We start from the raw sequence: 27,094 nt of genomic DNA, 5'->3' as shown, positions 1-27,094 counted from the left end.
TAGCTGGGCGTGGTGGCAGGTGCCTGTATTCCCAGCTACTTGGGAGGCTGAGGTAGGAGAATTGCTTGAACCTGGAAGGCAGAGGTTGCAGTGAGCTGAGATCACGCCACTGCACTCCAGCCTGGGCGACAGACTCCATCTCAAAAAACAACAATAACAACAGCAAAACCAAGAAGGACAGCATTCCTGCCTCACAGAGTGATGCCACCTAGGTTCTGTCCTTCCTTGTCTTTATGTAAGAGTACACATAAGGTTTCAACCAAAGTAAGATCGCAGTGCACGCACCATGCTGTTCAGTGAGTAATACTTTTCCACTCCCCAGGCTGGAGTGCAATGGCACGATCAAGAAGGCACAACTTGAGCAACGTCACACGTGCTTGAGGGAGTGACAGAAACCAGGTTCCCCCAGAAGCCAGTTGCCTCTGAGATCCCCAGACTTTGTCCTGGCCTTCCCCCATCCTTCATGCCCTCCCTCCCCTAGAGACCACTGGCCTCTCCACCTCCACAAGCTCCCACCCCATGCCCCCATACCCAGAGTTCCATGTCATGCCCTTTCCTTCAACATCCTTAATCTAATCCTTGTCCTCTTTCCCAAGACCTCTCAACCAACAGAGTCCTTCCAGCTTTCGCAGCCCTCTAAGACCCCCCATCTTGTTCACATGTTGAACAGATCACCCTCGCCCCCAATAATAATCTGAAGGGTTCTAATCTTGCACCAGTGTTTTCCCAAAGGAACCTAAACACCACTGTGTTCACAGACACTTTGTGCAGTGCAGGGTGGGGAGGTCAAAGTCCTGGCTCCAATCTGTTCTTTTTTTTTTTTTTTTTTAAGATGGAGCCTTGCTCTGTTGCCCAGGCTGGAGTGCACTGGCATGATCTCGGCTCCTGCCGCAGCTTCCTGAGTAGCTGGGGCTACAGGTGCTGCCAGCACACCCAGCTTGTTTGTTTTGTATTTTTAGTAGAGATGGAGTTTCGCCATGTTGGCCAGGCAGGTCTTGAACTCCTGACCTCAAGTGATCCACCCGCCTCAGACTCCCAAAGTGCTGGGATTACAGGCTTGAGTCACCTCGCCCTGTTCTGTCATTTAAGGTTCTGAAGTACTTGGAGAGGAAGCAAGAGCAGAACCACAGCTTCAGCTGTAGCAGAAGAGACGGGAAGTGAGACAAATCTTGTCTTTTTTGAGCAGAGTTTCCTTAGACAGTGGTCTAAAGTTTAGAGCAAGACCTGGGTTTCGTGGCACTGATGGCAGGCGTGCCTGCCGAGGGCTCCAGCTTCAAGAAGCTCACAGACAGCTCTTCCAGAAAATTGTAGTTACTTGTAAAGATTTAAAAATGAACCAGGCGCAGTGGCTCACACCTGTAATCTCAACACTTTGGGAGGCTGAGGTGGGCGGATCACGAGATCAGGAGATTGAGACCATCCTGGCTAACAGGGTGAAACCCCATCTCTACTGAAAATATAAAAAGTTAGCCGGGCGTCGTGGCATATGCCTGTAGTTCCAGCTACTCAGGAGGCTGAGGCAGGAGAATTGCTTGAACCTGGAGGTGGAGGTTGCAGTGAGCTGAGATCGCGCCACTGCACTCCAGCCTGGGCGACAGAGCAAGACTCTGTTCCAAAATAAAAATTAAAATAATAAATAAAAATAGGCTGGGCACAGTGGTGCACATCTGTAATCCCAGCATTTTGGGAGGCCAAGGTGGGTGGATCACTTCAGGTCAGGTATTTGAGACCAGCCCGGCCAACATGGTGGAAACTTGTCTCTACTAAAAAAATACAAACTTAACTGGGTGTGGTGGCACAGGCCTGTCATCTCAGCTACTCGGGAGGCTGAGGCAGGAGAATTGCTTGAACTTGGAGGCGGAGGTTGCAGTGAGCTGAGATCGCACCACTGCACTCCAGCCTGGGCAACGAGCGAAACTCCATCTCAAAAAAAGAAAAAATAATTTAAAACAGGAAGATGGCTGGGCATGGTGGCTCATGCCTGTAATCCCAGCACTTTGGGAGGCCAAAGCGGGTGGATCGCCCCAGGTCAGGAGTTCAAGACCAGCCTGGCCAACATGGTGAATCCCCGTCTCCACTGAAAATACAAAAATTAGCTGGGTGTGGTGGAGCACCCCTGTAATCCTAGCTACTTGGGAGGCTGAGGTGGGAGAATTGCTTGAACCCAGGAGGCAGAGGCTGCAGTGAGCTGAGATGGCACCACTGCATTCCAGCCTGGGCTACAGAGCAAGACCCTATCTCAAAACAATTAAAAATAAAAACAGGAAGATTTATTCTGACACTGCAAAGGCGAAACTATATGAACCAGGAACAAAGCTTTGGTTGCCAGGGTAGGAAAAGGAATTGACTCCAAAGTGGGGAGTAGTAAGAGATTCTAGGTGGGGTGTGAAGGAACAGTTCCGGATTTTGATTGTGGTGGTTACATGACTCCGGTTTATGAGAATTCAGAACTGTTCACCAAAAGGAGTGGATTTTACTGTATGAAGTTTTCAAATGCAAAAAAGGAGCTGGGAGATTTCATGTGAAAAACTACATTTCCATTTCTGTTTTTTTGTTTTTGAGACGGAGTCTTGCCCTGTCGCCCAGGCTGGAGTGCAGTGGCGAGATCTTGGCTCACTGCAACCTCCGCCTCCTGGGTTCAAGCCATTCTCCTGCCTCAGCCTCTTGCCAAGTAGCTGGGATTACAGGTATGTGCCACCACGCCCGGCTAATTTTTATATTTTTCATAGAGATGGGGTTTTGCCACATTGGTCATGCTGGTCTCAAACTCCTGACCTCAGGTGATCTGTCCACCTTGGCCTCCCAAAGTGCTGGCATAACAGGCATGAGCCACCATACCTAACCCTTCCATTTCTTTTCTTTTGAGATGGAATCTCACTCTGTCACCCAGGCTGGAGTGCAGTGGCGCGATCTCGGCTCACTGCAAGCTCCGCCTCCTGGGTTCACGCCATTCTCCTGCCTCAGCCTCCCGAGTAGCTGGGACTACAGGCGCCCGCCACCATGCCCGGCCAATTTTTTTTTTTTTTTTTGTATTTTTTTGTATTTTTTTAGTAGAGACGGGGTTTCACCATGTTAGCCAGGATGATCTCCATCTTCTAACCTCATGATCCACCCGCCTCGGCCTACCAAAGTGCTGGAGTTACAGGCGTGAGCCACCGCGCCTGGCCAATTTTTGTATTTTTTAAGTAGAAAAGGGGTTTCACCACATTGGCCAGGCTGGTCTCAAACTCCTGACCTCAAGTGATCCACTTGCCTCAGCCTCCCAAAGCACAGGGATTACAGGCTCCACTTCTCTTTTTAAAAATCAGCGCATGGGCTGGGCGCGGTGGCTCAAGCCTGTAATCCCAGCACTTTGGGAGGCCGAGACGGGCGGATCACGAGGTCAGGAGATCGAGACCATCCTGGCTAACATGGTGAAACCCCGTCTCTACTAAAAAATACAAAAAACTAGCCGGGCGAGGTGGCAAGCGCCTGTAGTCCCAGCTACTCGGGAGGCTGAGGCAGGAGAATGGCGTGAACCCGGGAGGTGGAGCTTGCAGTGAGCTGAGGCAGGAGAATGGCGTAAACCCGGGAGGCGGAGCTTGCAGTGAGCTGAGATCCGGCCACTGCACTCCAGCCCGGGCGACAAAGCGAGACTCCGTCTCAAAAAAAAAAAAAAAAAAAAAAATCAGCGCATGGCCAGGGGTGGTGGCTCACGCCTGTAATTCTAGCACTTTGGAGGGCTGAGGCGGGGGCAGATCACGAGGTCAAGAGATGGAGACCATCCTGGCCAACGTGGTGAAACCCCGTATCTACTAAAATTACAAAAATTAACTGGGCGTGGTATCGCCTCCTGTAGTCCCAGCTACTCAGGAGGCTGAGGCAGGAGAATTGCTTGAACCTGGGAGGTGGAAGTTGCAGTGAGCCAAGATCACACCACTGCACTCCAGCCTGGCGACAGAGCAAGACTCTGTCTAAAAAATAAAATCAACCCAAACAAGGTGGTTCACGCCTGTAATCCCAATACTTTGGGAGGCCGAGTCAGGAGGATTGCTTGAACCCAGGAGTTGGCGACCAGCCTGGCCACTGTAGCAAGACCCCATCTCTACAAAAAAGAATAAATTAGCTGGGCATGGTGGTGCCCACCTGTAGTCCCAGCTGCATGGGAGACTGAAGCCAGAAGATGCTGTGAGCCCAGGAGGTCCAGCTATGATCCCACCTCTTTATTCCAGCCTGGGTGACAAAGTCAGACATGTATAAAAGAAAAATTCAGCTCCACAATTCCCCTCCTAGTTATCTACTCAAGAAAACTGAAAACAGGCCGGGCGCGGTGGCTCAAGCCTGTAATCCCAGCACTTTGGGAGGCCGAGACGGGCGGATCACGAGGTCAGGAGATCGAGACCATCCTGGCTAACACGGTGAAACCCCGTCTCTACTAAAAATACAAAAAAACTAGCAGGGCGAGGTGGCGGGGGCCTGTAGTCCCAGCTACTCGGGAGGCTGAGGCAGGAGAATGGCGTAAACCCGGGAGGTGGAGCTTGCAGTGAGCCGAGATCCGGCCACTGCACTCCAGCCTGGGCAACAGAGCGAGACTCCGTCTCAAAAAAAAAAAAAAAAAAAAAGAATACTGAAAATGGGTCCACATAAAAATATGTACCTGATTTGCGAGGCCGAGGTGGGCCGATCACGAGGTCATGAATTCGAGACCAGCCTGGCCAGCATGGTGAAACCCCCATCTCTACCAAAAATACAAAAATTAGCCAGGTGTGGTGGTGGATGCCTGTAATCCCAGCTACTCGGGAGGTTGAGGCAAAACAAATGTACATGAGTGACCCTAACAGCACGATTCACCATAGCCCAGAAACAACCCAGAAGCCCGTCAGCTGATGAGTGGAGACAAAATGTGGTCTAGCCCGTGCCATGGAATGTTACTCAGTCCTAAAAAGGAATGACGTCCCGACACGGGCTACAGTGTGAATGGATCTGGAAAACACGCTTAAAGAAAGCCAGCACAAAAGGTCACATGTACAACTGCATTTATAATGAGATGCCCAGAATAGGCAAATCCATAGCAACAGAAAGTAGTTAGTGGCTGTCCGGGGCTGGGAGTACAGAGAGTGAGGGGACAGTGACTGCTGATGGGGTGTGGGTTTCGTTTTTTTTTTTGTTTTGTTTTGTTTTGCTTTTTTGAGACAAAGTCTGGTTCTGTCGTCCAGGCTGGAGTGCAGTGACATGATCTTGGCTCACTGCAACCTCTGCCTCCTGGGTTCAAGTGATTCTCCTGCCCCAGCCTCCTGAGTAGCTGGGATTACAGGTATGTGCCACCCCCAGCTCATTTTTGTGTTTTTAGTAGAGACAGGGTTTAGTCATGTTGGCCAGGCCGGTCTTGAACTCCTGGCCTCAAGCAATCTGCCCGCCTTAGCGTCCTAAAGTGCTAGGATTACAGGTGTGAACCACCATGCCCAACCAAGGGTTAATTTTATGGCCTGTGAATTGTATCTTAGCTTTTAAAATATCAGAAGATCTGACTTCGTTAGAAGCTCCACCTGGCTCTTTGCTCCCAGCGTGTTGTCAACAGCATGGGGATTAGATCTGCTGATGTGAAAGTGGGGAGGTCACCAACGGAAGAACTAAAAGCAAAAACAGTTCAAAAGTTTCTTCTAATAACCGTTGGTCAGGATGTGGAGAAACTGGAACTTGTCTACCACGCTGGTGGGCACATGAACTGGGGAAATGAATTGGTAATATCGATTAACGCTAAAAATGTGCCTAGCTGGTACTCCAGTAGCTCACTCCTGTGTACGTACCCCAAAGACATGCAAAGACGCTCAGCAAAACACGAGCTAGAGTGGCTGGGCGCAGTGGCTCCTACCCATCATTTCAGCACTTCATGGGGCTGAGGTAGGAAGATTGCTTGAGCTTAGGAGTTTGAGACCAGCCTGGACAACATGGTGAAACCCCATCTCTATTAAAAATACAAAAATTGGGCTGGGCGCGGTGGCTCACGCCTGTAATCCCAGCACTTTGGGAGGCCGAGGCGGGTGGATCATGAGGTCAGGAGATCGAGACCATCCTAACACAGTGAAACTCTGTCTTTATTAAAAATACAAAAAATTGGCCGGGCGCGGTGGCTCAAGCCTGTAATCCCAGCACTTTGGGAGGCCGAGTCGGGCAGATCACGAGGTCAGGAGATCGAGACCATCCTGGCTAACACGGTGAAACCCCGTCTCTACTAAAAATACAAAAAACTAGCCGGGCGAGGTGGCGGGCGCCTGTAGTCCCAGCTACTGCGGAGGCTGAGGCAGGAGAATGGCGTAAACCCGGGAGGCGGAGCTTGCAGTGAGCCGAGATCCGGCCACTGCACTCCAGCCTGGGCGACAGAGCGAAACTCCATCTCAAACAAACAAACAAAAAAAACAAAAATAAAAAAAATTAGCCGGGCGTGGTGGCTTGTGCCTGTGGTCCCAGCTACTCGGGAGGCTGAAGCAGGAGAATGGCGTGAACCCAAGAGGCAGAGCTTGCAGTGAGCCGAGATTGCGCCACTGCAGTCCAGCCTGGGCGACAGAGCAAGACTCTGTCTCAAAAGGAAAAAAAAAAAAAAAATTAGCTGGGCGTGGTGTCGCATGCCTGTAATCCCAGCTACTAGGGAGGCTGAAGCACAAGAATCACTTGCAGCTAGCTGAGATCAGTGGAGTGCAATGGCACAATGTTGGCTCTCTGCAACCGGAGTGCCACAGTACTCTGGCCTGGGTGGTAGAGCAAGACTGTGTCTTTAAAAACATGGGCTGGGGCCAGGCGCAGTGGCTCAGGCTTATAATCCCAGCACTTAGGGAGGCCGAGGCAGGTGGATCACCTGAGGTCAGGAGTTTGAGACCAGCCTGGCCAACATGGCAAAACCCCGTCTCTACTAAAAATGCAAAAAGTAGCCAAGCACGGTGACTGGCACCAGTAATCTCAACTACTAGGGAGGCTGAGGCAGGAGAATCACTTGAACCCAGGAGGCGGAAGTTGCAGTGAGCCCAGATTGCACCACTGTACTCCAGCCTGGGCGACAGAGCAAGACTCCATCTCAAAACAAAACAAAACAAAACAAAAAAATGCAGGCCAGGCGGGGTGGCTCACACCTGTAGTCCCAGCACTTTGGGGGGCTGAGCAGGGCAGATCTCCAGGTCAGGAGTTCGAGACCAGACTGACCAACAAGGTGAAACGCCGTCTCTGCTAAAAACACAAAAATTAGCCAGGCATAGTGGTTCACGCCTGTAATCCTAGCACTTTGGGAGGCCAAGGCAGGCGGATCACCTGAGATCAGGAGTTTGAGACCAGCCTGGCCAACATGGCAAAACTCCGTCTCCATTAATAATACAAAATATTAGCTGCACGTGGTGGCGGGCGCCTGTAATCCCAGCTACTTGGGAGGCTGAGGCAGGAGAATCGCTTGAACCCGGGAGGTGGAGGTTGCAGTGAGACAAGATTGCACCACTGCATTCCAGCCTGGGAGATAGACGGAGACTCGTCTAAAAAAAAACAAACAAAAAAACCCAAAAAAACTATTTGTACTTATTTGCCTAAATATGTGTAGATTCTCCTTGGAAGGAAACACTGGCTGTCTGTGAAGAGTTGAACTTAGTGGAAGGTGGTGTTTTTAGCTTGTAGCATCCTGTATATTTAGGGTTTTGTATCCTGTGAGAGTATGGCCATTATTTTAAAATAAAATATGCAAGAGTATTTTAAAACCAAAAAAATTCTGGAGAGAAGCACTAAGTGTGACAAGATGCTGGGCAGTTTTTCACCATAAACTGTTCTTTGCAAGTAATTTGTTGCTATGTGTGGGTATTGTTTTAGATACACAATGTTTCCAAACATGCGGCCCTCAGAGATTTACCAATACGCCCTTCCTCCCACATAAACCAGTTCTCCACGTCCAGCCACTAGAGGGCAGTATGTAATCATACTAAAATGCTTGGATTCAGACGCATTTGGATTGAAATTCCAGCCCTCCCACACAGATAACAGTTACAAACTCTGGAAAAAACATAGGAAACAATTACCCAAAGGCAAGGCACTGGACGGTAAACAAAAGCAGATAGAGCAACTGGAGGGGACTTGACACTCAGAAAAAACAAAGAAACTGGGCAAGTTTCTTATTTGTACAACTTTTACTTGGGGGTGAGTTCTAGCCCATACCATGACTGGCGGCTAAAACACCAGGAGAGATCCAGTCTTCCTAGCTTGAAGAACTACAGCAAAAGGAAGGTGAGGAGATAAATCTTGGAGAGAGAAGCTGGAGAGAGGGTACCCGGAATGATTTCTTTTTTTTTTTTTTTTGAGACGGAGTCTCGCTCCGTCGCCCAGGCTGGAGTGCAGTGGCCGGATCTCAGCTCACTGCAAGCTCCGCCTCCCGGGTTCACGCCATTCTCCTGCCTCAGCCTCCCAAGTAGCTGGGACTACAGGCGCCCGCCACCTCGCCCGGCTAGTGTTTTGTATTTTTTTAGTAGAGACGGGGTTTCACCGTGTTAGCCAGGATGGTCTCGATCTCCTGACCCTGTGATCCGCCCATCTCGGCCTCCCAAAGTGCTGGGATTACAGGCTTGAGCCACCGCACCCGGCCAATACCCGGAATGATTTCTATAAACTCTACTCAAATATCTTTTTTTTTTTTTTTTTTTTTTTTTTTCAGATGGAGTCTCGCTCTTTCGCCCAGTTTGGAGTGCAGTGGTGCAAGCTCCGCCTCCCGGGGTCATGCCATTCTCCTGCCTCAGCCTCCCGAGTAGCTGGGACTACAGGCCCCCACCACCACGCCCGGCTAATTTTTTATATTTTCAGTGGAGATGGGGTTTCACCGTGTTAGCCAGGATGGTCTCGATCTCCTGACCTTGTGATCTGCCCGCTTCAGCCTCCCAAAGTGCTGGGATTACAGGCGTGAGCCACCGCACCCAGCCCAACTCTACTCGAATATCTAGCTGACCCTGAACCACACGTGGCTGCATGGGCACACTCCAAAAAGCCCAGCTAAACCTAAAAAAAAATAAAAATAAAAAAAGTGAACTGGCTGGGTGCGGTGGCTCACGCCTGTAATAGCAGCAATTTGCAAGATCGGGGCAGGCGGATCACCTGAGGTCGGGAGTTCGAGACCAGCCTGGCCAACATGGTGAAACCCTGTCTCTACTAAAAATACAAAAATTTGCTGGGCGTGGTGGTCCATGCCTGTAATCCCAGCTACTTGGGAGGCTGAGACTGGAGAATCGCTTGAGCCCGGGAGGTGGAGGTTGCAGTGATTCAAGATTGCGCCATTGCACTCCAGCCTGGGCTACAAGAGCAAGACTCCACCTAAAACAAACAAACAAAAAGTAGCTATTGGCCAGGCATAATGGTTCAAGCCAGTAATCCCAGCACTTTTGGGAGGTTGAGGCAGGAGGATCATTTGAGCCCAGGAGTTCAAGACTAGCTTGGCAACATGACAAACTTTGTCTCTATAAAAAAAAATGCAAAAAATTAGCTGCCTCTAATGGCCCATGCCTGTAGTCCCAGCTACTCAGGAGGCTGAGGTGGGAGTATCACCTGAGCCCAGGAGGTTGAGGCTGCAGTGAACCATAATTTTGCCACTGCACTCCAACCTGGGTAACAGAGTGATACCCTGTCTCAAAAAACGAATTGTTTTGTTTAATTTAAAAATAAAAATAGCCATTGATAGGGTAGCTGCAGAGGCTCACATCTGTAATTCCAGTACTTGGGGAGGCTGAGGCTGGAAGATCACCTGAGTCCAGGAGTTCCAAGAGCATCCTGGCCAACATAGTAAAATGTCTTCTCCACAAAAAATTTAACATGAACCCAGCATGGCCGGGCACAGTGGCTCACCCCTGTAATCCCAGCACTTTGGGAGGCCAAGGCAGGTAGATCACTTGAGGCCAGGAGTTCAAGACAGCCTGGCCAACATGGCAAAACTCTGTTTCTGCCAAAAAAATACAAAAAATTGGCTAAGTGTGGTGGTGGGCTCCCACGGTCCCAGCTTCTTGGGAGGCTGAGACACAAGAATTGCCTTAACCCGGGAGGTAGAAGTTGCAGTGATCTGAGATCATGCCACTGTACTCCAGCCTGGATGACAGAGCAAGACTCTGTCTCAAAAAAAAAAAAAAAAAAAAAAAAAAAAAAAAAAAACCCACCTTGGTGATACGCACCTATAGTCCCAGCTACTCTGGAGGCTGAGGTGGGAGGATAGCTAGAGCTCGGGAGATCAAAGCTACAATGAGCTGTGTTCTCACCACTGCATGAGGCCTCATACACACACTGGGGCCTCACACACACACACAAAGCTATTGTAATAGCTATTATAACTATACTAAAGAGTCTAAATGTTTATAATGCATACAACGACAGGAAGTGTCAGTGAATAAATAATAAAAAGGAATAACATGGAAATTCTAGAACTAGTAAGCACATTTGGCAAGTTCACAGCATATGAAGTTAATATCAAAATAATTCTGTTTTATATATTGGAAGCAAAAACTTGAAATATGAAGTTAAAAAGCATTTTAATTTGCTATAGCAGAGGAAGAAACCACGATACTTAGGGATTCATTTAACAACAACAATAACAAACTGAAAACTACAAAACATTGATGGGATAATTAAAAGACTTAAAGCAATGTGTAGATATACCGTGTTTATAGATTGGTAAACTTAATAGTATTAAGATGTCAGTTCTCTCCAAACCGTCTACAGGTTTACAATCTAACCCTGGGTTATGTCTATCTCCTTTCCCAAGAGGGAAAAAAAATATATTAAATATGAGGGGATGGCCCTATGGGACTTTAGTCTTATAAAGGAGATATTTTTTCTTAGTTCCTTATGATTTTTTAAATTAAAGAGCCTTAGTTTTAGACCAGTTTTAGGTTAATGAAGAAGTGAGTGCAAAGTACAGAGAGTTTGCATATGCCCCTCCACCCCACCCTCAGTTTTCCTTACTAACATCTTGCATTAGTGTGGTACATTTGTTCCAATCAATAAGCCAATATTGATATATTAACTCAAGCCCATGGTTTATATTAGAATTCATTCTTTGTGTTGTACATTCTGTGAGTTTTGTGTCATATATAATGACATCCATCTATCATTACAGTATCACACAGAATGGTTTCACTACCCTAAAAAATAAGGGGGATTTTTTATAATGTAATTTTCTTTGTTTTGTTTTGTTTTTAGACGGAGTCTCACTGTCTCGCCAAGCTGGAGTGCAGTGGCACGATCTTGGCTCACTGCGCCTGGCCTAATGTTTTTTTTTTTTTTTTTTAAAGACAGGGCTGGTGGCCAGGTGCGGTGGCTCATGCCTGTAATCTCAGCACTTTGGGAGGCTGAGGTGGGTGGATCACGAGATCAAGAGATCAAGACCATCCTGACCAATATGGTGAAACCCCGTCTCTACTAAAAATACAAAAACTATCTGGGCATGGTAGCACGGGTCTGTAGTCCCAGCTACTCAGGAGGCTGAGGCAGGAGAATCGCTTGAACCCGGGAGGTGGAGGTTGCAGTGAGCCAAGATCCCACCACTGCACTCCAGCCTGGGCGACAGAGCGAGACTCCGTCTCAAAAAAAAAGCAAAGAAAGAAAAAGAGAGATGCCGTCTTCATGAAAGATCATCCCAGGCTGGTCTTGAACTCCTGGGCTCAAACAATCCTTGATTAATCCTTGGGATTACTGGCGTGAACCACTGCGCCCAACCCGACTCTTAAATAACTCAAAGCTGTTTATAATCCTTCCTCTGCTCATTACACTCCAGCGGCTCTCATTTCACTCAGAATAAATTCTGTCCCCCTCTCTCTCTGGGTCGCTGTCCCCCTCTCTCTGGGTCTCTGTTTCCCTCTCTCTTTCTGCCCCCTCTCTCTGGGTCTCTGTCCCTCTCTCTCTGAGTCCCCATCCCCTTCTCTCTGGGTCTCTGTCCATCTCTGTCTTGTCCCACCAAACAGGGACCACCATGACCTGCCTGCAGGGACCTGCAGAGTCTGGCCGCATGCCCCATCTGCTTTCAGTTGACCTTCTTCCCCTGGCTCATGCCCTTCCAGCCACTCTAGCCTCCTTGCTGCCACACCAGGCCCACTCCTGCCTCAGTGCCATTTTACTTGCTCTTCTCTCTCCCTGGAGTGCTCTCCCTCCACATCTCTCCGTGGCTCCCTCCTTCACGCCATTTATCATTGAGACCTTTCCCGGCCACTCAGTCATCAGAGCATTGCCACACTGCTACACGCTTCCCCTGCTTCACAGCGTCTGTCACGCCGTGCCATGTTTTAGGTCGCTGTGTCTCTTCTTCCCCACAGAACTGGGGCTCTGTGAGGGCGGCAGGGCTTCCTGTCTGGTTTGTGTGCTGCAGAGGCCAGACTTTTTTTTCCTTTTTTTTTTTTTTTTTTTTTTTTTTTGAGACAGAGTCTCGCTCTGTCACCCAGGCTGGAGTGCAGTGGTGGGATCTTGGCTCACTGCAACCTCCAGCTCCCGGGTTCAAGCGATTCTCCTGCCTCAGCCTCCTGAGTAGCTGAGACTACAGGCGCCCGCCACCATGCCCGGCTAATTTTTGTATTTCTAGTAGAGATAGGATTTCACCATGTTGGCCAGGCTGGTCTTGAACTCCTGACCTCAGGAGTTTGGAACGCCTGCCTCAGCCTCCCAAATTGCTGGAATTACAGGCCTGAGCCACTGGGCCAGGCCCAATTTTGTTTGTTTGTTTGTTTTTATACCCAGAACGCCCTCCAATCCCTCCAACACCCAGCTTCAAATGCCTGGTCCCCTATTGCATGCCTCAGCCCCCAACTCCCAGTCACAGCCCCCAAACCGTCTCCAGGGCCCCTTTCCCCTTCATAGAGACAGGCAGACAACAGACAGACACAGACACACAAGGTCCCGGCGCTGGCTTTTATTGGTTCCTGGCAGGGAGGAGGTGTCCCAGGCCGGGCCAGGCAGGAGAGGGCTGGGGCCAGGGGAGCTTCAGTCTGTGTGGTGGAGGCTCAGATTCGGAGCTGGAGGGGTTGGTGGCGGTTTTTAGAGGCTGAGCTTGGGGCCAGGGTCCCTGGGTCTGGGCTGGGAGACTCAGTCAGAAATAGGGGTTGCTTATCCTCTGGGACTGTGACGGCCCCTCCCCGGGGTTGGGGGTATGACAGGGACAGAAGCTGACCCAAGGGGTTCCTGAGAGCCCATGAGCAGGAGGATGCATCTGCCTCCTGCAGGGCCTGGACAGGGAGGGGCCTAGACCACGGCAGCCCCTCCTTGGGTCACTGTGTGGGGGCCTGAGGCTGTGGCAGGTGCACGGGGCTCGGGTTACTGTGCGGGGCCCGAGGCTGTGGCAGGTGCACGGAGCTCACAGCTCATCGTGGTGCCGGGTCAGGTCCTCGCCATAATTGGTGGCCTGACTGCCCACAAACATGTTCCAATTACTCAGGATCTCCGCTTTGCTCAGCCGCCCATCCTGCAGGGAGGGTCAGGGTTCAGAGGGGACAACACGGCCCTGCTTTCGAAAGCCCTCCCCGCATCCAAGTGTGTCCCCAAGTCTCTGGAACCCTTCTCTCTGGGCCTCTGTCCCTTTCTCTCTGAGTCTGACCCTGTCTTGGTCCCTGTCCTTCTCTCTTTGGATCTCTGGGTCTGTGTCCCCCTCTCTCTGGGTCTCTGTCCTCTCTCTCTGGGTCTCTGTCCCCCCTCTCTGGGTCTCTGTCCCCCCTCTGAGTCTCTGTCCCCCTCTCTCTGGGTCTCTGTCCTCTCTCTCTGGGTCTCTGTCCCCCTCTCTCTGGGTCTCTGTCCCCTCTCTGGGTCTCTGTCCCCCTCTCTCTGGGTCTCTGTCCCCTCTCTGGGTCTCTGTCCCCCTCTCTCTGGGTCCTGTCCCCCTCTCTCTGAGTCTCTGTCCCCCTCTCTCTGGGTCTCTGTCCTCTCTCTCTGGGTCTCTGTCCCCCTCTCTCTGGGTCTCTGTCCCCCTCTCTCTGGGTCTCTGTCCCCCTCTCTCTGGGTCTCTGTCCCCCTCTCTCTGGGTCTCTGTCCCCCTCTCTCTGAGTCTCTGTCCCCCTCTCTCTGGGTCTCTGTCCTCTCTCTCTGGGTCTCTGTCCCCCTCTCTCTGGTCTCTGTCCCCCTCTCTCTGGGTCTCTGTCCCCCTCTCTCTGGGTCTCTGTCCTCTCTCTCTGGGTCTCTGTCCTCTCTCTCTGGGTCTCTGTCCCCCTCTCTCTGGGTCTCTGTCCCCCTCTCTCTGGGTCTCTGTCCCCCTCTCTCTGGGTCTCTGTCCCCCTCTCTTTTCCTCTCTCTCTGTCCTTTTTTTATCACACCTAAAAGGGACGCTAAGCTCCAGGCCCAGGTCTTACTCATTTCTGGGGGCTGGCACGCGATGCCCACCCGCCCCTGCCGCGACCGCATCACTGCACCTTGTCCGTGTCGCTCTCGTGCAGGAGGTGGTTGGCTTCCACCAGGGGCTGGTCCTGGGCCGGGGGCAGCACCCAGTGGCCCACTTCACTCCCGTCCAGGTGCCCGTCCTTGTTTAGATCCCGGAAGTCCCGGAACTGCTGCCTCTCCGTCTGCACCCACGCCGGCTCCTCCTCCCCAGGCTCGGCGGAGTACAGATCCGCTGGGGGACGGGACAGAGGGGACAAGGTCAGGGGCATTTCTGGGGGTCTAGTGGAGCTGGGGGCTGATCCTGGCTCTGATACTTCCTGAACCAGGCCCTTGAGCAACTCACTACCCTCTCTCCCGCCTCAGCTTCCTCTTCTGTTTCAATGGAATTAGTAACAAAACCTGACTTACAAGCAATCATTTATGTTACAGGTGAAATTCATTTGATGGGTTGATTGCATGATTGATTGATTTCATTGATACACATGTGAAGTAGTGTGTGCATTGGGCAAGGCAGTGCCTGGCAGAGAGTAAGCAATGTCTATGCAGGAGGAACGTGCAAGGGTGTTTGGGGCCAGTTAGCAGGTGACAGATATGCCAGGTGCAGTGATGACTGTAATCCAATACTTTGGGAGACCCAGGCAAGAGGGTCATTTGAGGCCAAGATTCAAGACCAATCTGGGCAACATAGCAAGACCCTGTTTCTACAACATTTTTTTTTTTTTTTTTGAGATGGAGTCTTGCTCTGATCACCCCACACCACTCCAGCCTGGGCAACAGGGCAAGATCCCATCTCTTTAAAAAAAAAAAAAAAAAAAAAACGTTTTTAAGACGAAATTTCACTCTTGTTGCCCAGGCTGGAGCACAATGGCACATTTTGGCTCACTGCAACCTCTGCCTCCCGGGTTCAAGTGATTCTCGTGCCTCAGCCTCCCGAGCAGCTGGGATTACAGGCACGTGCCACCACGCCCAGCTAATTTTTGTATATTTAGTAGAGACGGGGGGGTTCACCATCTTGGCCAGGCTGGTCTTGAACTCTTGTCCTCACGATCCACCTGCCTCAGCCTCCCAAAAGTGCCAGGATTACAGGCGTGAGCCACCGCACCCGGCCTGTCTTGTCAATTACTTCATCCCATTAAGACTTCATCTTCCATTCCTCAGCTCTATCAGACAGAAACCATCACTAGCCTCCATTATACAGATGACACCTGAGGCCCAGTGGGTTGAAGGAATCTGCTAAAGACAATGGGAAGAAGCAGGGCTGGGACTTGAACGTTTGGGCTCTGGCGCCTATTTCTTAACTCCTCCCTACAGTAACATATCAAAATGTAGAAAATAATACAAAATTAGCCGGGCGCGGTGGTGCACACCTGTAGTCCCACCTACTCAGGAGGCTGAAACAAGGGAATTGCTTGAACCTGGGAGGCGGAGGTTGCAATGAGCTGAGATCTGCCACTGCACTCCAGCCTGGGCAACAAGACCAAGACTGTCTCAAAAAAAAAAGAGAGAGATGGGGACAGCTGCCGGCATCTGGGGCCTGTGTCAGGGCCTGTCAGGGCATCCTTGTGTCAGGGCCTGTCCTGTGTATGGGAGAAAGCTCAGGGGCATCCCTGGGCTCCATCCAGGAGATGTCAGTAGCATCCTTTCCCCACTAGAAGTGACAACCAGAAATATCTCCAGAGGCCACACTGGGCCTGGAGTCTTAGCTACTTGGGAGGCTGAGGTGGGAGGATCCCTTGAGCCCAGGAGGTCAAAGCTGCAGTGAGCCAAGATCACCCCACTGCACTCCAGCCTGGGCAACAGGGCGAGACCCCATCTCTCTCTTTTTTTTTCTTTTTTTTTTTTAGAGATGGAGTTTTGCTCTTTTTGCCCAGGTTGGAGTGCAGTGGCACGATCTCGACTCACTGTAACCTCTGCCTCCCAGGTTCTAGCAATTCTCCTGCCTCAGCCTCCTGAGTAGCTGGGATTACAGGTATGCACCAGCACGCCTGGCTAATTTTGTATTTGTAGTAGAGACTGAGTGTCACCATGGTCAGGCTGGTCTCAAACTTCTGACCTCAAGTGATCCACCCACCTCAGCCTCCTAAAGTGCTGGGATTACAGGCGTGAGCTACCGCACCCCATTTTTATTATTATTTTGTTGAGACACAGTCTCACTCTGTCACCCAGGCTGGAGTGCAGTGGCGCGATCTCAGCTCACTGCAATCTCTGCCTCCCAGGTTCAAGCGATTCTCATGCCTCAATCCCCCGAGTAGCTGGGATTACAGGCACCTGCCACAAAGCCTGGCTAATTTATGTACTTTTTTAGTAGAGACGGGGTTCCACTACGCTGGCCAGGCTGGTCTCAAACTCCTGACCTCAGGTGATCCACCTGCTTCGGCCTCCCAAAGTGCTGGGATTACAGGCGTGAGCCACCACACCTGACCCTGGCTAATTACTTTCAATTTTTGTAGCTGGGATTACGGGCACCTGCCACCATGCCTGGCTAATTTTTGTATTTTTAGTAGAGACGGGGTTTCACCATCTTGGTCTCAAACTCTTGATCTCATGATCCACCCATCTCAGCCTCCCAAAGTGCTGGGATTACAGGCATGAGCCACTGCTCCCGGCCCGACCCCATCTCTTAAGAAAAAAAATAAAAATGTTCTCTCAGCCAGGTGTGGTGATTCACACCTGTAATCCCAGCTCTTTGGGAGGCCAAGGTGGGAAGATTGCTTGAGCCCAGGAGTTCTAGCCCAACCTGGACAATATAGTGAGACCCCATCTCTATTTAATAGAGACAGACACACACACACACAGACATAAAGAAAGACAGTGACAGAAAGAAAGAAAGAAAGAAAGAAAGAAAGAAAGAAAGAAAGAAAAAAGAAAGAAAAAAAAAAAGAAAAAAAGAAAGAAAGAAAGAAAAGAAAGAAAGAAAGGAAAAGAGAAGAAAAGAAGAGAAGAAAAGAAAAGAAAAAAGAGAAAAGAAAAGAAAGGAAGGAAGGAAAAGAGAAAGAGAAGGAAAGAAAGAAAAATGATTTCTCGGCCGGGCGCGGTGGCTCAAGCCTGTAATCCCAGCACTTTGGGAGGCCAAGACGGGCGGATCACGAGGTCAGGAGATCGAGACCATCCTGGCTAACACGGTGAAACCCCGTCTCTACTAAAAAATACAAAAAAAAACTAGCCGGGCGAGGTGGCGGGCGCCTGTAGTCCCAGCTACTCGGGAGGCTGAGGTAGGAGAATGGCGTAAACCCGGGAGGCGGAGCTTGCAGTGAGCTGAGATCCGGCCACTGCACTCCAGCCTGGGCGACAGAGCAAGACTCCCTCTCAAAAAAAAAAAAAAAAAAAAAAAAAAAAAAGAAAAATGATTTCTCATGCAGGATATGGTCAGAAAAAATAAAAGAATAAACAATGTTTTCGAACTTAAAAAAATATTCCCGGCCGGGCGTGGTTGCTCATGCCTGTAATCCCACCACTTTGGGAGGCCAAGATGGGCAGATCACCTGAGGTCGGGAGTTCCAGACCAGCCTGGCCAACATGGTGAAATCCTATCTCCACTAAAAATACAAAAATTAGCCAGGCGTGGTGGCAGGCACCAGTAATCCCAGCTACTTGGGAGGCTGAGGCAGAAGAATCTCTTGAGCCTGGGAGGAGGAAGTTGCAGGGAGCCAAGATCATGCCACTGCACTCCAGCCTGGGCAACAGAGCAAAACTCTGTCTCAAAAAAAAAAAAAAAAACTCCTTGTTTGCTTTCTCCTTGACTAAGTTTTTTGCCCACTATGGGCAAGGACAGTGGCAGGGGCCCAGGGAGAACTCAGGGGGTATTGTGAGGGTCTGCCCAACATCTCATGTAACAGGAAACACAGTGCTGTGCAGACGCAGGTTCAAGACCAGCTTCCTGACCCTCCTCCTCAACTAAACATAGCCCCTGAGCCTTGATTTTGTAGAAACTCCAGACCTCCAAGAAGGGCCTTTGTCTGTGTTATTGTGTGCTGCAGCCTCAACCACCTGTATGCAGTAGGTGCTCAGTAAGTGTTTCCTGGGCCTGGCACACAGCAGGTGCTCAATAGATGCTTTTGCTGTCTGGTATACAGTAGGTGCTCAATAAATGTTGGGTGGCTGCATGAACTCAAGCAGTGAGTGCCCCTGCCCCCATGACTGAGGGCCAATGCTCTGACGATGGGTGATGTATCTCCGGCTGCCCCCACCAACGCTGCCCATGCCTGAGAGAGGACAGGCATCCCGGGGAGAAATTGGGGCCCACTCACCAATGTACTCCTCCACCTGGACATAGCCATCTTTGTTTCTGTCCAGGTCCTCCAGGGTTTCCTGGGGAGAGAGAGGCATTGAGGCTGGGGGCCAATGCCCCTGGCTCCTGGGGGAGGCTGGACCCCTGGGGCAAGAGTGAGAGGTTCTCTTGGAAATTTAGCTCTGGGCAGCTGTGGGGGGCAGGCAGTAGAGCAGTCTCAACAGGCGGCATGGGGGAAATGTGCGGGCTTTCTGGGATGTTATGATACAGGCACTACCTGCATTTATGGGGCGAGAGCTCGGAGGCCCCAGTGTCCAGCAATGCACAGGTTTGTTGCACACAAGGAGAACTGTCCTGGGTCCCTAATAACTTGCTCAAGCCCCAGCAAACACCCTTGAAGGGGAGAAGCTCCTTTACGTTTTAGCAGAGCCTAGAAACTACCTCTGCTTTATGTGTGAACATGCTGTACTTTGGGGGTTCTTCTAACACACTTGACACCTCTGCTCCTTGTTTTTGTGCCCTTCTTGAGCAAAATGACTTTTGTTCCCCAATTTATATCCAAACTCATTCACTATAAGACTGTGGGGTGGGCTGGGCTGGGCGCGGTGGCTCACGCCTGTAATCCCAGCACTTTGGGAGGCTGAGGAGGGAGGAGAGATTGAGCCCAGGATTTCGAGACTAGCCTGGGCAACATGGCGAGACCCTGTCTCTACACAAAATTTAAAAATTAGCCAGGCATGGCTGGGCACAGTGGCTCATGCCTGTAATCCCAGCATTTTGGGAGGCCGAGGTGGGCAGATCACGAGGTCAGGAGATCGAGACCATCCTGGCTAACACGGTGAAACCCCGTCTCTACTAAAAATACACACACACACGCACAAAACTTAGCCACACACGCCTGTAGTCCCAGCCACTCCGGAAGCTGAGGCAGGAGAATGGCATGAACCCGGGAGGCGGAGCTTGTAGTTAGCCAAGATCGCACCACTGCACTCCAGCCTGGGTGACAGAGCAAGACTCCGTCTCAAAAAAAAAAAAAAAAAAAAAAAAAAAAATTAGCCAGGCATGGTGGTGTGCGCCTGATGGTCTCAGCTTCTCAGAAGGCGGAGGTGGGAGGATCACTTGAGCCCAAGAGTTTGAGGTTGCAATGAGCTGAGATCGAGCCACTGCCCTCCAGTCTGGGCAACAGAGTGAGGCCCTGTCTCAAAAAAAAAAAAAAAAAAAAAAAAGGAAGGAAATTTTAAAAACCCTTCTTCTACAGAACAAAGCACATTTTGGTGTCAGGCATGGTGGCTCACGCCTGTAATCCTAGCACTTTGGGAGGCCGAGGTGGGCAGATCACCTGAAGTCAGGAGTTCAAGACCAGCCTGGCCAACATGGTGAAATCCCATCTCTACTAGAAAAAAAATACAAAATTGGCCGGGCATGGTGGCTCATGCCTGTAATCCCAGCACTTTGGGAGGCTGAGGTGGGCGGATCACCTGAGGTCGAGTTTGAGACCAGCCTAACCAACATGGAGAAACCCCATCTCTGCTAAAAATTAGCCAGGTGTGGTGGTGCAAACCTATAATCCCAGCTACTTGGGACGCTGAGGCAGGAGAATTGCTTGAACCTGGGAGGTGGAGAGTGCAGTGAGCCAAGATCACACCACTGCTCTCCAGCCTAGGCGACTGAGGGAGACTATATCTCAAAAAAAAAAAAAGAAAAATTGTATAGGGTGGGGCACAGTGACTGTCTGAGGGAAGGCTGGGGGCCTGGACCCCAAATGCGAGCACAGGGAGGGGGAGGCCAGACGAGGAGAGATCAGACCCCAGGGGTCTGAGAGTGGAGGTGGGAAAGGTCACCCTCCCCTGACCTGTGCTTGTGGCCTGGGTTCCCTGGCAAGATGCTGGAGAGCCAGGTGACTGCCTGCCCCAAGATCCGTGCTGGGAAGCAGGACCGGAACCAGAAGACTGGGTTCCCGGAAGGGTGTGGGAGGCAGGGTTCCCCAGCCGCCACTCACAGCAATCACGATGTCCCTCATGTGAGGGAACTCCTCGGGATGCAGGAAGGCCGTCAACTCCTCCCGAGTGGCCATCGAGTCCCCATCCTGGTCGGCCACCCGGAAACGCCTCTCGTCCCGAGCCAGCATCTTTTTGTAGGTCTCTGCGTCCTCCACGTCATGGAATTCTTCACCTGGGGAAGGAAAGGTCTCAGTGAGATGAGCCTTAATGGAGGAAACGCCAAGCAGGTTAAAACAAAGTAAATCCTACTGGACTACAAATATTTCTGTGGAGTTAATAATAAGTATATATCAATAGGCTGGACGCGGTGTCTCACGCCTGTAATCCCAACACTTTGGGAGGCTGAGGCTGGCGGATCACTTGAGGTCAGGAGTTCGAGACCAGCCTGGCCAACATGATGAAACCCCATCTCTACTAAAAACACAAAATTAGCCTGAAATCCCAGCTACTTGAGAGGCTGAGGCAAGAGAATAGCTTGAACCTGGGAGGCGGAGGTTGCAGTGAGCCGAGACTGCGCCGCTGCACTCCAGCCTGGGCAACAAGAGCGAAACTCCCTCAAAAAAAAAGTATATATCGATACTTTATATATAATTTTTATGTATATTTATTATATAAGTATATAATATATAATATATTATTAGTGTGTATATATTTATTAACTTTTAATTTTTTTTTGAGATGGAGTCTCGCTCTGTCACCCAGGCTGCAGTCCAGTGGCCCAATCTCGGCTCACTGCAAGCTCTGCCTCCCGGGTTCATGCCATTCTCCTGCCTCAACCCCCTGAGTAGCTGGGACTATAGGCACCCGCCACCGCTCCTGGCTAATTTTTTGTGTTTTTAGTAGAGACAGGGTTTCACCGTGTTAGCCAGGATGGTCTTGATCTCCTGACCTCGTGATCCACCCACCTTGGCCTCCCAAAGTGCTGGGATTACAGGCGTTAGCCACCGCGCCCAGCCTATTTTTTTTATTTTTTATTTTTTTACTTTTTTGAGACACAGTCTCCCTGTGTCACCCAGGCTGGAGTGCAGTGTTGTAATCTCGGCTCACTGCAACTTCCGCCTCCTGGGTTCAAGCGATTCTCGTGTCTCACCCTCCAGAGTAGCTGTGGTTACAGGTGCATGCCATCACACCCAGCTAAGTTTTTTGTTTTTTTTTTGTTTTTTTTTTAGTAGAGATGGGGTTTTGCCATGTTGGCCAGGCTGGTCTCTAACTCTGATCTCAAGTGATCCACCCGCCTCAGCCTCCCAAAGTGTTGGGATTACAGGCATGAGCCATTGCACCCAGGCTATATAACATATTATATCCACACAATAAATTAGCTAACTCGTGAGAGATTATATGCTAAGCTCTTTATGTAAAATACTGCATGTAATCATCACAAAAAGCAGGTACAGTGGGTTTTTCCATGTGTTCTACTTTCTGAATGCAAAAACTGATTCCCGGAGAGAAGAAATAACTGATCCAAGGGTGTGGAGACAGGAATGATGGACTTTAAGTTGATAGTAGCCCTTTTGGCCCCAGACTGAGGCTGTGATGGGGTAGCTTACAGGGACTGAGATGGCTTGACTGAGAGGAAGGGAAGGGCATTGTAATTGGAGGGAACAATATGGGCAGAGGGTAGAGGTTTGAGGAGTGTGGTGAGTTCAGAAAAACCACAGAAGATCCATTTGGGGCAGAAAATGCAGAAAAACAAACCTACAGGTGGAGATGTCCGGGCTGAGGAGTGGGACTGTCTCCTGGGGGCCCAGGAAGGGGAGGGAGGGGCAGAGTCAGTGCTGGATGTGAAGACTCCCCTGGAGCCCTGTGGAAGACAGGCTGGAGGGGGAGGCTGGGGCCAGGGACAGAGAGGAGAGGGGGGAGGGAATGAGGGCTGTGTGTGTGTGTGTGTGTGGAGGGGTGGGCCACTGGGGCTGGGACTTGGGACAGAAAGGAGGGATCTGAGAGTCGGGGGCAGAGTAACTGGCTTTGGGGTTCTCAGGATGATGTCACGGAGGTTAGGGTTCAGGATGACAAAGCATGGAAAGTAGGTGTCCTTGGCCGTGGATCTGAAGTTCCCTAGTCATACTGTCACATTGTCATAGAGGTGGCGGGTCCCAGAATAAACTCCCTGAAGGGAGCCTGGGTAGCTCAGTTGGTAGAGCATTGGACTTTTAATCTGAGGGCCCAGGGTTCAAGTCCCTCTTTGGGCGTGTTCAGTGGCTTTTAACACCTAATTCTGACTTCATGTTTGAAAAAAAGATCGTTTTTAGTATGCAGCTAAATACCAGAAAAATAAGCAAACGAAAAACAAAAAAGAGAAGCCAGAGGTGAGAAAGTGAAGATCTCAGTGATGGGCTCCTAAAAGTGGGTAGAGCCTGGTTAGGGGCCAGGGACTCCGGGTAAACGGGTTCAGGTTCTCAGAATGAGGCGGTCCAGAAGATCAGGGTAACGTTGTATGGGGAGCAGGGTCGGGGGCTCGCCGCGTACCGGGCGCGTAGTGGCCATAGGTGGCGTTGCGCAGCTCCTCCCAACCCACACGCCCGTCGCGGTCCGTGTCGTACGTGTCCCAGGCCGCGCTCACCGAGTCCCGTATGTGCCGCTGCTGGGTGTGCGCGATCCACGCGCGAAGCTCGGCCAGCGATACCCAGCCGTCGCCGTCCCCCGCGCGGTCCATGCGGTCCACGATCCGCCTACGAGCCGGGGCGGGCACAAGTCAGTCTCTGGTCCCGCCCCAGGCCCCGCCCCTCGCACGGGGCCACGCCCCCTGGGACACATCGGATCCGCGGGTGAACTGGGGAGGGACGCGTGTCAATTTCGGGACCAAACCCAGCGGAGGACCCTCAGCCTAGGGTCCACCCCCGGGACAAGTCACGCCCTTCCTGAAAACGAGCGGGCCTGCTGGGAGCCCTGCGTGGGAGAGACCTACGACGATGCAGGGCCACCCTCTCCGCGCCGGCCCCGCCCTCGGCCCGCACGTGCTGCACCTCTAGCTGGGCTGAGCTGTGGTGGTGATGGGGCGCGCGGCGTCGCACTGCGCCCCTTGCCAGGGGGGCCCTGTTCCAAGACTGACTTTGAACCCAGACAGCCACGGCCACACCCCCGAGCCCCGGCTGTCTCAGGCCCCAACCCGCCCCATACCCCGCCCCCTTACCAGGCTGCGCGTGTCAATTTCAGGCTCCTATCCCTCCAGCCCTGCCCTGTGCTGCGCCTGGTGGCTTTCTCCTGCCTGCTCCCGGCTGAATCAGGCACTGCCCGAGGACCATCACCCGCAACCCCAGGGGCTCGGTCTCTCTATACCCCTCCCCATGCTCCTCGGGGCTCCTGTGCCCCTCCCCGTCACATGTCAAGCCACTTAGGTTCCATCTCGCCCCTTCTCTCGGGCCAGGCTTGTCAGCTCCCCGGCCCTTCTCCTCTCCATGTCAGGCCGGTCCTCGCCCAATCTCTAATTAACAGAGGAGCCCTCCTCCCTGTCACCGTCCCTAGGCCCCCGCGGCCCCCTCCCTAAGGTCGAAAATCTGAGACAGAAAAAAAAAAAGAAAGAAAGAAAATCTGAGACAGCAGAGCCCTCTCCAGGCCTGCCTGAGTCACCGCCCCACCTCCCGCACCAGGTGGTCTCTGCTCCCGTCTGTCAAGGGCCGACTCTGTCCCCAGATTCACACCCTTCTCTGAAGTTACTGCTGTTGTTAAGAGCTTGGGCTCCACAGCCAGACATTTTAGGTCCAAATCCAGCCACTTCCTCTTACTGGCTGGGTGACTGTGGGCAAGTGACTTAACCTCTCTTGTGCCTCGGTTACCCCTCTGTAAAACAGAGAGAAAAAATGGTACCTACCCCAAAAGGGCAGCTCTGGGGAATAAATGAGTTTGGCCATGGAAAGCACTTAGGACAGGACAGGCGTGGTGACTCACACCTGTAATCCCAGGCTTGGCAAGCCAAGACGGGCGGATCGCTTGAGATCAGGCCTTCCAGACCAGCCTGGACCACACAGTGAAACCTCATCTCTATTAAAAACACAAAAATTAGCCGGGCGTGGTGGCCCGAACCTGAAATCCCAGCTACTCCAAGGCTGACACGGGAGAACTGCTTGAATACAGGAGGTGGAGGTTGCAGTGAGCCCAGATAGTATCACTGCACTCCAGCCTGGGCAACAGAGTGAGACTCCGTCTCAAATAATGATGATAATAATAATATAATAGGCCGGGCACGGTGGCTCACGCCTGTAATTTCAGCACTTTGGGAGGCCGAGGTGGGCAGATCACCTGAGGTCAGGAGTTCAAGACCAGCCTAGCCAACATGGTGAAACCTCATATCTACTAAAAATACAAAAATTAACTGTGCGCAGTGGTAGGTGCCTGTAATCTCCACTACTTGGGAGGCTGAGGCAGGATAATCGCTTGAACCCAGGAGGTGTAGGTTGCAGTGGGCTGAGATCGTGCCACTGCACTCCGTCCTGGGCAACAAAGTAAGACCTTGTCTCAAAATAAATAAATAAATAAAAGGGCCAAAGGTCCTCTTCATGCCTCAATTTTAACTTAATTTGCTTTTCCCAAGGAGAGAAGGTAGAATTTCATTTCTCACAAAGAACTAAAGTTCAGTCCACGCCATTTCTCTGACCCCTGTCAATACCCCCGCAACTCTCTCCCAAACCCCACCTCCGAACACGCCCCAACCGCGTGTCTCTCCTACCCCAGACGGGCCTGGCTTTCCTCTGGGGTGAGTTGGTCGAATTCCTTGGCCACTTCCCGTCCCAGGAAAGCCTCATGGTCGTACTGGAAGTTCCCGTGAGAGTCATCATGGGGCGCGTCGCTCAGGGGGGCCGCCTGGTGCACCCTCCCCTGGCCATGAGGGCCTGCGTCTGGGGACGGTTTCCCCTGGGCCCCGTGCCTCAGTAGCAACAGAAGCAGCAGAAGCGATGCTCGCCACATCATCGGTCCCTGGGGAGTGGCAAAGGCCAGGGGTCAAGGGTTACAGGTATGAGGACAGACATGGGACAGGAGAATGGCGGGGTGGAGGGGTTACCTAGGACAGGACAGGGAGATGGAAGTTGGCTACAAACTTTGGGGCTCAAAAAGGGCGGGCGATGGGGGAAAAGAGGGCGTGATGCTTAGAGGTAAAGCCACCTATGGGGGGACCGACTCTTCTGACGGAGTCTCAGGGGGTCCCAGACCTGCGAGGGGGAATTTCAGGGAGAGACGTGGCGCACATCCCACGCAAAGTACAGGGCATAGTTGTGGCCAGCCAGAGGTCAGGGAGGCTCCCCGTCATTGCTCCCAGTCCGGACCCTGATCCTCGACCCGAGCCGCCCCGAGCCGCCCTGCCTGGACTGAGGCACCCCCACCCACTCCCTTTACCCAGTCATCCAGCTTCGTTCCGCTCTCCACGCTGGGCTCTGCGTTCCCGCAAAAGTGCCCAATTCGGCCGCTCTCCAGTCAGGCCCCGCCTCTGGCGGCGCAGAGCCCCGCCCCCCGCCCAATGAGCTCGCACGAGCGACTCACGGGGCGGGGCCAACGAGTGCCGGGAAGGCCGCAGGCGCCCCTCGCCACGTCCACAAAGGAAACCGCGGCCTGCCCGGGGAAGGCGGGTGGGCGACGCCGCAGTGACGCGGCCGGGGAGAACTACAACTCCTGTCAGTCGTCGCGGCACTCTGCCGTCCATCTCCAGCTGTTCTAGCCCCAACGCCTCACGGGAAATGTATTTTTCCCTCTTTCCCTTTGTCAGGAGGGTTTAAGAAAGAGGTGTACGTCCCAACAGTCCTATACCAAAAAAAAAAAAAAAAAAAGAAAAAAGAAAAGAAAAGAAAGAAAAGAAAAGAAGGCCAGGCGCAGTGGCTCACGCTCACGCCTGTAATCGCAGCACTTTGGGAGACCGAGGCGGGCGGATCACCTGAGGTCGGGAGTTCGAGACCAGCCTGACCAAAATGGAGAAACCCCGTCTCTACTAAACATACAAAATTAGCTGGGTGTGGTGGTGCATGCCTGTAATCCCAACTACTTTGGGAGGCTGAGGCAGGAGAATCGCTTGAACCTGGGAGGCGGAGGTTGCGGTCAGCCGAGATCGCGCCATTGCATTCCAGCCTGGGCAACAAGAGCGAAACTCCATCTCAAAAAAAAAAAAAAAAGAAAAAAAAAAAAAAAAAAAAAAAGGACGAGCCGAATCGAGGGGCTGGAGGAAATACCCCATTTCCTCCAAGAGTGAACAGTGCTCCTCGCTCCTCTTCTGCTCCAGCGATTCAGATGGTCAGACAGTGGCCAAGAATTCCTCAAAATGCCTGGCACGGCAGTTATCCAGTAAACATTTGTAAAAGTTATGAATTAAAAATACATGAGCACAGTAGCTCAACGCCTGTAATCCCAGAACTTTGGGAGGCTGAGGCAGGTGGATCACCTAAGGTCAAGAGTTCCAGACCAGCCTGACCAACATGGTGAAACTCCCGTCTCTACTAAACATACAAAATTAGCCAGGTGTGGTGGCGCATGGCTGTAATCCCAGCTACTGGGGAGGCTGAGGCAGGAGAATCGCTTGAACCTGGGAAGCGGAGGTTGTGGTGAACCGAGATCA

At 51.7% G+C, this 27,094-nt stretch overlaps 1 protein-coding gene and 1 non-coding gene across 2 annotated transcripts; one reads left to right on the top strand and one right to left on the bottom strand.

Moving 5' to 3' along the window:
* Positions 1–12,857: 12,857 nt before the first annotated feature.
* Positions 12,858–26,314, bottom strand: RCN3 (reticulocalbin 3). Its single transcript, XM_050771550.1, has 7 exons — positions 25,888–26,314; positions 25,223–25,470; positions 23,026–23,228; positions 20,559–20,731; positions 18,579–18,639; positions 14,364–14,563; positions 12,858–13,426 (listed from the first exon to the last, which is right to left on the bottom strand). The coding sequence occupies exons 2-7, from the start codon at positions 25,462–25,464 to the stop codon at positions 13,319–13,321; spliced, it is 987 nt and encodes a 328-aa protein (XP_050627507.1). The 5' UTR covers positions 25,465–25,470; positions 25,888–26,314; the 3' UTR covers positions 12,858–13,318.
* On the top strand, positions 22,676–22,748 carry TRNAK-UUU (transfer RNA lysine (anticodon UUU)). Its single transcript has one exon. It is a non-coding gene; the product is annotated as a tRNA-Lys (tRNA).
* Positions 26,315–27,094: the final 780 nt, after the last annotated feature.

The sequence above is a fragment of the Macaca thibetana genome, chromosome 19 (genome assembly GCF_024542745.1).
Source record: "Macaca thibetana thibetana isolate TM-01 chromosome 19, ASM2454274v1, whole genome shotgun sequence".
Lineage (NCBI taxonomy): Eukaryota > Metazoa > Chordata > Mammalia > Primates > Cercopithecidae > Macaca > Macaca thibetana.
Note: the sequence above shows the minus strand (reverse complement) of the source record. Positions and strands in the feature narration are given on the sequence as shown.

Coding starts and splice junctions, on each gene's coding strand:
- RCN3 (XM_050771550.1), bottom strand. CDS start 25,464: ATGATGTGGCGAGCATCGCTTCTGCTGCTTCTGTTGCTACTGAGGCAC. Junction 23,229..25,222: donor GAAAGCCAGGCCCGTCTGGG/GTAGGAGAGACA, acceptor CCCGGCTCGTAG/GCGGATCGTGGACCGCATGG. Junction 18,640..20,558: donor TGAGGGACATCGTGATTGCT/GTGAGTGGCGGC, acceptor CTCTCTCCCCAG/GAAACCCTGGAGGACCTGGA.